General features: G+C 34.8%; 1 protein-coding gene across 1 annotated transcript; it reads right to left on the reverse strand.

Annotated features, from left to right (window-relative positions):
* Positions 1-1986: 1986 nt before the first annotated feature.
* On the reverse strand, positions 1987-4257 carry LOC113230123. Its single transcript, XM_026463901.1, has 2 exons — positions 4044-4257; positions 1987-2608 (listed from the first exon to the last, which is right to left on the reverse strand). The coding sequence occupies exons 1-2, from the start codon at positions 4085-4087 to the stop codon at positions 2146-2148; spliced, it is 507 nt and encodes a 168-aa protein (XP_026319686.1). The 5' UTR covers positions 4088-4257; the 3' UTR covers positions 1987-2145.
* Positions 4258-11759: the final 7502 nt, after the last annotated feature.

Consider the following 11759-nt stretch of genomic DNA (forward strand, 5'->3'; position numbering starts at 1 on the left):
TGTCATAATTTTGCAAGTAAGTGGAAAGAAAGATTTCACATAAGGATTTTCAAATTGCGACAGATTGTGACATTAAATAACAGATGATACCTAGTAGATTGAGCACGACAGTAATTTTATCTGTGTGTATTATCTCCCCAAGATAAGAAATTGAAAAAAAGTTGAACTACCAACTCATTCGAGTGGGACGTTACAATAACTAGTAACCTTTTTTAGATTACAATAATTTTGCTAGCGGTTTCAATAATATTTTTAATAAGTTTGGTGCGTTACAGTACCAGCACGCTATGATGGCCTTTTGACAGATTGCAATAGTGAGGTAAAATCTCAATTCATTATAGAAAAAAATATAATCAAATGCGAGTCGCATCTATAAGTTTTTAGATTTATAACTAGTATTACAAGGGATAGTTAAAAAGTTTTAATAAAACGAAAATTAAAATGTTTTCTTAATATATCGTCAATTTGAAAAATGTTTTGCATTGAGCTTTGACGCGAGTTTGCCGGAGGTAGAGGTTGTTTTGGCCAGCGATCCCAGAAGCGACGATCGTATTACATTACATTTTAAAAATTTCGAATTTAGAAAAACAAATGCAGATTTGTCGTAAAATTATACATTCCATAAATTTTACTGCACGTCACTATTGACAATAATGTACAGCAAATAGCTCCTTCAACGTAGTTATGAATTAATACGAAACTTGATATGCGCACAAACGTCAAAACGGCCATCAAAGCGAGATGGTACTTTTAACTATGTAATAATATATTCGTGGTTATTGGATAATAAAATTCGTCGCGTTTTTTAAATGCAGAGAAATATACCTACTGATTACGTATAATACGTGTACTGACTGATAACGAGATGAGAATTATACAATATTGCAAGGTCGGTTCTGTTACTATTACGAAGCATTACAGAGTGTGGCTCTAATAGATTGTTGCTATGAGCTGTAAATTCCTGAATGTACAGCAAACCTCACGAGTTCTTGGCGCAGCGACAGGCGAGTGAAATGAGGCTAGACTACTTACGTCTGCAGTACAATCGATTTCCACAGCGAAACCGTACCATTTAGTTCATGGTCGTTCTGGAAGTTAGTTCTGTACAGGTATTATGAGATAGGTCTACTAAAAAGTCGGATAAATACCTATTTGCATAGTGGAATGAGGCTATATTTGAAAAGGTACCTGTATTATTATAAAGAGTGAAAAGAATGAAACGGTACCAGAGTAAGGTAAATGTATATACTTCTCAAAACCAACCGTCTCAAATCCTAAGCGAAATAGAAGTCGATGGTACGACCAATCATCTGATTCTTATAGAAAATGATGGAACACTTATTTCAGGTTTGTGTGAAGTGTAAAATTTTTCGATGTTCGACCTTCAACCATGTACCGATGGTCATGATCAAGTATACTAGTGGGTAGGTGTGTTCAATAATGGATGGTTAACAAAGCATCTTTAATCTGATTACAAATTGTGTTGGAATTTCCTATTTCGCTAATTCAACCTTCGTGCGATAGACGTTTGGTATAGTTATGTATGCATCATATAATAGGTCCGTAGCAGCTTCATTCTTTATGTAAATAGACACATAAGTTTTATAACATATGTACCCGTGTGAGTATGTCTGACGCATTGATTTCATTGTGAGTTTGACTAGGTTGTACATAGTCGATTGTTATGTTAATTTGTATATACAATTGCTACAATATTAGTTCGTCTATTACGCACAATTAATTATATTATTAATACAAATGTACGAGTGCACACGCACAGGCAAAGTAATGATGTGGAATTGTTACTAGGTAATGACATATTACTATGTTCTACAAAGGCATAATGTATTTCGCAACAATGTCAGTGTAAATAAAAACGCTACGTGTTAAAATCTTACACTTTACACTATAACTTTCCATGTTTTATGTGTCTATTCTCTACAGTTAAAGGTTTTAGGGAACTAAGCACTAAAAGAAACTAGTAAATTACTCAAAATTAAGTTTATTAAATAACAACATTAACTTACTGAGATTCCCATTCACGTCCAGCCCTAATAAACTATATGTACAGAGCGGGCTGCTTATTCTATATGTACAGCACGTGCGGGGTCAGGCTTCGATCACAGGATTTGGTAGAGGCGTGTCCTAGACCGGCGCGCCGACTTCTTCTTGGTACGACCTCGTGAGATGCGCCGCGGTGGCAGTCAATTGCCGAAGAGAGCGACGTAGCCCGCATAGGTGTCGGCGACACGCAGCTGCGGCCCTCGCTGCTGATTCTCGCTCGTCTTCTCCTTCGATACCCGAATCTCCCGCTGCGCTTGAAGCATCGCTCTCCGTGTCGCTGATGTCAGAGATTCTCCTTCCTCTCTCTACATGCTCCTCACTGTCCCCAGCAGACCAGAGCAACTCAGTCTTCAGGTCATTTAGCATAGCGAACAAGCTGAATGGATCATCGTCCCCTTCTTGCGGCAGGTTCATGAGACGGCTGGGAATGAGGACAGTCTCATCCATGACGTTCACCATTTTGACGAATTTTTCCATGTCATTAAGGATGCTCTGCTTGGAGAATTCGGCATCGTCATGCCTTGCGATTCTCCTGAGAGTATTCCTATAACAAAGGAGAGATAAGGTAAAAACATTGGCCAAAATAAGGTGGAGTTGTCACAGTTACCTACTCCTAATATGAATTGGGACCCAAAACACAAGATTTTGTTATAGCCTACTCTTTTACCAGAAATATTTAGTACTTCATTGAAATTGACCCCTGTCCAGTTGTGACATTTAAATCTATACATATATTTATTTATTATTTAAAAATAAACCGTATGCATGATTTCACATTATAACAATATCTTTTAATTGGGTAGGTTTCATTAAAATACACACACACATATATATATATGTGTGTGTGTGTGTGTGTGTGTGCGTGTGTATATATATATATATATATATATATACACACACACACACACACACAGACATATACATACTATTAACACAAGCTTTATTATCTTTTGAAAATAATTTTACGTACCGCTTGGTTTAATTTGAATTTATAACTGACATAAAAACATGCAATGACTAACCAGCAGTACCTATTCAATGGAGAATTTACATTCCAGAATGTTATTAGTAGTTGCAGCAAATTCCAGCATGCTTATTGATGTGAACGATGTGTATTAGGTATTTTAAAGGTAACATCGAAATTGTACCTATAAGACGTTTTTTTCTAATGGGTACATAGATTCATGCAAGCCTTCAGAATTGGAAAAAATATGACATCGAGTTCTTAGGTTTTCGCGATTGTTACACATAGGAAATGAAACTATTTTTCCGGATTTAAATCGCGTATACCTATTTGTTTTTTTTCAAACAAATCCAATTGGAAAAACAAATATACGCGAAAAATAGTTTCATTTCCTAAATATATGACATCTTTTAAATTTAAACAAATATACACTTCAAGTTAATGTTACTGCACAAATTATCCACAAATAATACGGCTACAAATTTTACAATTACATACTGCATTTAATAAACTCGATTTTTGACGATGATGGACAATTTTTATTTAAAAAATCTTATCGAGTGTTTGATCTAACGTATCAAATTTATTATTCAAGGCCAACTTAATGAATTTGTAGGTTTTTTAGTCGGACAACGGCTACATGTTCCGCGCATGCGCAGTGGCTTTCTGGAAATCCCGGATAACCTCTTTGTCGCAGTCAGCGTTCCATAATCACTAATCATTCCCAAAATGCACAACTACACACAAAATCTACATAAATTCACATAGATATCCGCCAAATGGGGTTTATTTAAGAATCGACGCTGTCACGACATGTGAAAGGCATCCAAGATTTCGTCACTCAGTGTATTAACCATTCCCCAAGGCGGTTTGGTTACAAGCTGCTGTCCTCAAAGCACAAGTATCACAACGCCCCAATATTAGATTCCCTGGAATGCACCACGCACAGCTTCAAATCACAAGAGACACGTGCAGGGGTCGAGCAAATGGCTAATCCTAAAAGGACTCTCCGTACCTGCGGTTTTCCAGTTTCGTCGATAAATCTGTGTTGAACGCCATTTTCTTGTGTTATTTAATTTTAAATATCACTGAACACACACGCCCTAATTTTGGTTGATCTCACTACAAAATAGTCGTTTATACCGCTTACGAAACAACGCGTACTGACAAACGAACACGACGATTATACACCACGGAGATTTGACGTTTGGCTAGAAGGTGGGGAGAGCACTCGTTTTTATACGACGCAATCATACGATACGGGGGGAAGCGAACTTTGAATAATATCAGTTTGTTATGGAATGTTTAGTTAATGATGTTATATTGGTTGATTCTTAATGTAATTAATTAAATTAAAATCTTTACTGTATTTATACCTACAAACATAAAATGTTTCCGCTATAATTTTCGATATTTTAGGCAATGTCTTTCACCACCTACCAAAGTCACACCACATGCTGCCACCATGATTGGTTGTCTTGCGCGATGCTCTTTCCTCATTGGTTAAACAAAAATATTTTTGCGCGGGAGTTTTTAAAATTGTTAAGTAGCGATGCTTTTTTGATAAGTAAAACCTACTTATCAAAAAAGCATCTAGATTATTCTAGATTATATAGATCTAGATTATTTTCAAAAGAAAAATTTAAAGTTTTGCAATGATTGTATCAATGAATCTGTCAATGATTTTGTAACTAAACAACTTTATTTTTTAAACTGAATTTATTGGGTTGAACGATTTGTTCATTTACCACATAATCAACGTAAACTTTTACAGGTTGACAGCCCCGATAAGTGCATTAGTGCATTCTAGACGAATGGGATTTTGTTGGTGTTCATTTTAAGTTGATAAAATTTAAAAAGCTTTTGTTGATAACTTGCTTAATTTGAATTTAGAATCTGAACAAGCTGTATACATTAATTATAAAACGTTGCAACTAAATTATGCTTTCTTCGTGTAAATAAGGTGAAAGGTCTTATGGCAAACGATTTTCATTGTATGTAAACGATTGTCCCGATTTACACGAACTTTTTCATGAAAGTGTCGATCAACAGGTAAAGGTACCTTATGTTGATCAACTTGTTCTTATCCTGCATAGTCAAAAGCACATCAAACTTAACTCTTTGGACTTTGAATTGTTGTTATAGTAAGCGGCAAATAATTGAATGTAAAACTTGATTATCGGGCTTGACATCTCCGGCCTGAACCTAATCTAAAATGCATGTAATTGAACCTTGTATGTACCTTTTCCGTTCGGATTGACACAAATGCTTTGTAATTATTTACAATCACATGCCTGCCTAAGTGTATTCAATTAGGTGGGAATATACAATGGGATTTGCGTCAAAGTAAATTACGTAGAATAAACATAATAATTAAAAATTTAAATGTAATGGTATATTGGTAGGTAATTTATAGCTGCATGTACCAATTGTACCATTAAACAAAATTGTTTTCTTAATATTTTTGTTTATTTAGGTAGATTTTTTTCATTCATTGGAGGTAAGTAGAGTAAGTAAGGTATTATAGTAATAAATTTATCACTGTCGTTTAGATATGGATGACATATTACTTACACCTGTATTGATGACAGATGACAGATTTCACATTTACCCACAATAAGTGCCCACATTTCTATGCAATAGTACGTCGGGGTTTAAATAGCAAAATTTGTCCAAATATTTTACCTCAAGAACCCATCAGTTAATTTTGGAGGGAACGACTTAAGTACACTATACTTAGGTCTAGTAATTTTAATTGCCGCGTAAGGAAAAAGGATGTGGTATGGCATTTTTAATCTTAATGACTTACGTAAAAGGGTTTACCGCAAGCTATAATTTCTCGTAAATTCTGGAATCAATTATCTATACCTAATTAACTAAATGCGCATTTGCACTAAATGATCAAAACCATAATCAAGTTGTCGTTCGTGGAAAGTACGCGAAATGTAATTTCTGACAAGGGTTTTTAGGGCAGTCTCGCTGCATTTCCGCGTACCGAAGAAAAATATTGAAACCCGAAGCGGTCTCGACAATCTCGGGACTACAAGACTTCCGCGACTATTTTCTAAAGTAGGTTTCCATACTTATTGGCTAGAGATTAGGCAGTCTAAACACGATATTTTAATCAAGTTCTTTAGTATTTCAAACTATAAAATAAAAAAATAACCGTTTTTTTTTTCATTTGTACAAGGGGCACGAAAGAAGCAAAGGTTGTTTGATACATAAAATTTACAGTTTCAGATAGACTTGATTTTATTACTATTGTTCTCAGATGTGAAAATCCTATTTAGCTCGTAGTAAAATAATTGACATCTGCATTAGTGTGGCTGTTGGTTGCACCAATGACGCACAACGTACAATATGGGAACATTTTATTGCAATGTTTATTTTGTAGAAACGTGAACTGTTTCATCATTATGTTTTTCATTGAAAATCGACAAATATAACTTTGCAATCGAGAAGGCTCGTCACTATTCATCAATTTATATATTTGCCCCTTCCCGTACCCCCATCCTCACGTCTCATCCTAATGTAGACCAACATTAGACTGCAAAGCTGAGTGTGTATGGCTTATTATTGAGTTGAGGGTCATGTTATCGGGTTGCGTTGCTAAGACAATCACGTTTTGAAAGCTTGGAGACACGCCCACGTTTATTTATACGTTTTAATCTTATTACTGATTGCCTTATTTATTGATAATAAATGGTGAGATTATATTTATTGTATATATTTGTTATCGGTTGCTAATAGCACTGCACATGTTTGTTATATCTCACTATTTTACTATTATACTTATTGGAATCTTTATGACTTAGAAATAGTGCTTAACCAAAGGAAGATACTTTTTAGCAGCAGTGGAGCTAGTTGTGTAAGAGTTCGTCCAGGGAAGTACTGCCATCTTACCTATTTCTACCGCCAAGCAGTAATGTTAGCATTACTGCGTTCCAGTTTTGAAGGGTAAAGGCGCTGGTGAAATTACAGGCACATGGGACTCGTGAACTTATGTCTCGCGGTGAAGGGCGCAGTGGCAGTGCCCCTCAGATCTTTGCGATTTAAAGCTCTGGCACTGCAACTGTTATGGACAGGCGTGTAGCTTACCATCAGGCGCACGACTCGTTCGTCCCTGTCACGTGAAATTATAGAAAAAAAATCTTATTCTAAGCATCAAATAGTGAGACGGTTCTCTTGATGGAAAGTCTTGAACGTCGCCGTTGCTTGTATAGATATATTAAAAACAGTGCTGTTTTGCGGCAAAAATAAACAGCGAAGAAACCCTACCACTAGTTACTTAATTAACTATTATATTTTGTTACTTTTAATCTAACACGATATTGAATGTGGTTGATGAAATGATATGTTAACGTTCGTTATATAAAATTTTTAGTCATGCCTTCAGTTATTTGCCTATATAATTCGAAATATTCAAAATAGCCATATTAGTATTTTTGTAGTGTAGAACCTAGTAGTAGTGCCTGGTAGTGTAGTGTACACATTGATAATTGGTTTGCGTATCAGATATTTATTCGTGAATAATTAGTTTACGTAAATATACACATGCTGTTGATGTTCGCTAAGTGAATAAATAAATAAATAAGTCATACATTTTGAAAAAAAGGACAGACAGACGTATATTTCACGAGTTAATTGTTGTAGTATTTATCTAATTAGATATTATCGTTTCAGTCCAATGTTTATATACGGTCCTAAGATTGAATCCTGAGTGTAGGGAGGGTTTCAAGGCACGAGACGCAAAACCAACTTTGCTGCCGAGCGAAACACACAACTGCACCTCCCTATAGTGAGGAAATGGTAGATGTAAGAAAAACAGTCGAACTATAACAAATTAGTTTTAATAAACAAAATTAGTTATCAATTTAATGTCAACTATAATAATAGTAAAATATACCAACGGATTAATAATGTATAACATACGTAATATATGACAATCCATATAGAGGTGGAATTAAAAAAAAAAAGAATCCTCTAAATCGGTTCACAATGTCGAAGTAATCGCGTTATTATACACACAAAAAATACTTTGACTTGAGAACCTCCTCCTTTTTTCAAGGCGGTTAAAAAGAACGCGACAAATCACAAAGTCCAATTACTTTAACACTTATGTTATGTTAATTGGTAATGATAACCCTAAAATGATTAAACGTAATACAAAAGACGAAAATCCTGAACATTGATCTAGGTGACTCGCATATTGTTATATAATCTTCTTTACTTATGCACGTGACCTATATATACAATGTTTGGTGTAATTAATTATTCTTATAAAGTATGTTAAAAAATCTTATTTATTCAACTCAATTTTGAACTTTGTGTGTAACCTATTCTTAGATCTAAATTTCAGTTTAAACAGTTGTTGTTGAAATTTTTGTTGCCCATTTCATCATTATACTTAACCTTATTTGCGTATAAAACGACGCACTTGAAGTCGTATGATATGTGGGTTGTATGTGGTTGATCTATTTGTGAAATTTAAAAATAATTAGGTATTGAATTTATATAATTATGTTCCATTATTATTTATCATCCCATTGCGATAGAATTCTCGTGAGCTGTTGCGCCCAACAAAAAGTTTCTGAAGGATTAGATCCTGCTGTTGCGCACGGGTCTCCTCTAAGAAGAGGGTTAAGACCGTAACACACACATACGTACAAAAAATTGTGAAGTACTTATTAGATCCGGTTGATGTGCTTTACAAGTTTACTTTTATGCTTATTTGATACAGTTTAGTCAAAGTAGAGCTGCTTGTGAAAGAGTTCTTACAGGGAAGCAGTGACATCTTACGTATTTCTGCCGCCAAGGAGTAATGGGAGCATTACAGCGTTTCGGTTTTGAAGGGTACGGGAGCTGGTGAAGTTACAGGCACATGGGACTTTTCAAACTATGTCTGAACTAGATACCTATCGGGTGATGGGCGCAGTGGCAATGCCCCTCAAATCTTTGCGATTTAAACTATGGACAGGCGTGTTTCGCTTACCAACAGGCGCACAACTTGTTCATCCCATCACTTAGTATTATAAGAATAATACAGTACTACTCACTTTGTTATATTTTTAACATACTCCAAAAAAGGAGGAGGTTCCCGATTCGAGTGTTTTTTTTCTACCTCAGTAGCTCAGTTGCGGTCCCATTCAAATTCGTAGATATTTCACCTTAAAGTGTGGCAAATTAATCTGGTTTATTGGTTATCTCACACTTTTTCGCCAACTAATTTCCATAAAACATGGCGAACAGTTATAATTCCACAAACTTTTGAGGTAAATTTTTTCCATTAAAAGTTATAACTATCATTATTTAAACATACCGTCATATTACTATATTTACCGTGTAGAAGTATAAGGGTGTAACGAAAAGTTGCGACCAAATTGACGTTTGTGTTCGAATCAACAAAAACTTTGGCAAAAAATTATTTGTAATAATTTCTTCTCCAAAATACACTATTCGTAGACACTTTAATTTATTACGCCGATTAGAAATTAGTTAGCTAAAGTTGTGTGGTGTAGTATTTACCATCACGAAATAAGATCGCGCCTATTTGTTATACCTGTATGTATATTTTCACTATTTATTCTAGCCAACTGTTGAACCGGAGACAAAAGAAAATTGCGATATTATACGATATCCAGCAATAAATTGAACAAAATATGCACTTGTATGCAAGAACACATTTTACAATTTTGTGCACGTACCGCCATCTAACATCTTTTTCGAAAATATGTCTTAGTCAAAGTTCTTGGGATCTTGGTTCATTTGCACGCTGAGTAGTTCTATACTTCCTTAACAGACGTCGCTTAAAACATGAAATTAGTTTGCGTCGGTACCACTAGATGGCGTTGCAAACAAAGTTTAGGATTTTGTGATTGGGTAAAAATTTTAAAATTTAAAGTAATTAAATTTAGAAATATTCAGAATTATTTAAATACATGAAGAACAATCTAGGTAGCAGTGTCGTTTTTAATTAACCCGAAACTTCTAGACATGACAACAAACAAGTTTATATTACAATTATATTACAACTTTCAAAATGTGCACAAAAATAATATTTTTGCTTCCGATGCAAAACTTCTTACCTACTATTGATTTGTATGGAAAGTCTTAAAATTTTTAAGAGGCTTTCAAAGTATTAAAAAAAATATTCATTATAGTAATGACTTTTATTTTTTTATTTTAGTAACTTATATACGTTTGTTCCATAGTACAACTGCGTATTTTATTAATCTATTACTACATAGAACACATTACTTTTTATTTATATATTTTTTTTATTATTACACACAGTATTCAGTTCAGATTGTAGGTTTTTATTTTTTCGTGGTAATTAGGAAATTTAAAATAATAAATATATGTGTAATGATATTTAACAATTAACAAAGATCTATTTGATGAATTCAGAATTATTTTATTAGGTTATATGTATTTGAGGATGATGTGGTTGATTGCGTAATTAGCTTTACTGTTATTCTAACTCACATTAAAAAATTTGAATTCCTCCTCCAATAAAATAAAACTTACGAGGTACACTTAAGTCTGTACATAAAAATGCCTAGTAACGTGTGTATTTAATAACATTAATGACTATGCCAGTCAGATTTAAAATACACAAGAGACTACAGACGCAAAGCTACAAAGTTTGCCATTGCATTTGCCGTAGAGGGCACTTTGCGGCTACTGGTAGCTAATCAAATTAAGCTTTGGATGTATTTTGACAGGATAAATTTGGAAGCAAGAGCTAGATTATAAAAACTTGGATTGAAATAGAGACGAAGTAGATATGATAAGAAGTAATATACTAATAAGTTGTGTACGGTATTTTTATTTCTCTTCAACCATTTGAAGTTTCACTTGATTTCAGCATAATTATTTAAAGTAGGGTGTTGCCAAACTTTTCTATTTATACCAAACGTTATTTTGACACAATACGCGATACCGCTCAAATGTGATAATGTTTAAACGGAACAAATCAAATTCAGAATAGATAGAGAGTGAGAGAGAGAAAAAGCAATAAAATGGTTGAGTATTGAGAATGATCTAATATATAGTATTATATTTCTTATTAAGAAGTTGCACTCATCAAGTACACGTTTTGTGTTTAGTCAGTGGTTGTAAACGGTATGTGCAAAAATGGTTGCCGACTATACTGGTTACAGGTCAGTGTATAGAGTTAGAGCGCCTTCAAATTAGACGCGTAGGTATAGAAGCGTTGTAGTGGCGTAGCGTGGCAGCCGCGCGTTACATTTTACATGCATTTTCCACTATATAAGCTGCCAATCGCGGGCGGTTGGACGCGCGCGACTCTTATTTTATTCAAATAAGTCCGCGTCCGCGACTCAAGTAAAACAGAGTCGCGTGCGGCCAGCCGCCCGCGACTCGTTTGGTGGTAAATGGTAATGGTTTGGTGGTGAGAGCAAAAGTAGCGCTCGGGTGTCACGACAGGGGCACTGTGACTGCGCTTCTAGATATTGTATAAAAAATTATTAGTGTTACAGCTCACGCGCCACTGCAGCGTTTCTAGAAGTGTGTAATTTGAAAGCACCCTGTCACGTGACAACTGTTCTGGATAATTAATGTCATTAATATACGATGTGATCGTAGCGGTAATCTACAAAGTAGGTACATAGGTTATTAAATACACTTGTTACTAGGTATTGTGTATATGGGCGCGACTTGCGCGAGAGCGAAATGAAGCGTGAATACTCTGTGCGAAAATAGCGGTATC

This window comes from Hyposmocoma kahamanoa, unplaced genomic scaffold (genome assembly GCF_003589595.1).
Source record: "Hyposmocoma kahamanoa isolate Upper Pololo Valley unplaced genomic scaffold, ASM358959v1 63, whole genome shotgun sequence".
In the NCBI taxonomy this organism is placed as follows: Eukaryota; Metazoa; Arthropoda; class Insecta; order Lepidoptera; family Cosmopterigidae; genus Hyposmocoma; species Hyposmocoma kahamanoa.

Excerpts from the sequence above, each read along its gene's own strand:
- LOC113230123 (XM_026463901.1), bottom strand. The coding sequence starts at position 4,087 with ATGGCGTTCAACACAGATTTATCGACGAAACTGGAAAACCGCAG. Across the intron at positions 2,609-4,043 it reads ACGAAACTGGAAAACCGCAG|GAATACTCTCAGGAGAATCG; the intron begins GTACGGAGAGTC and ends CCTTTGTTATAG.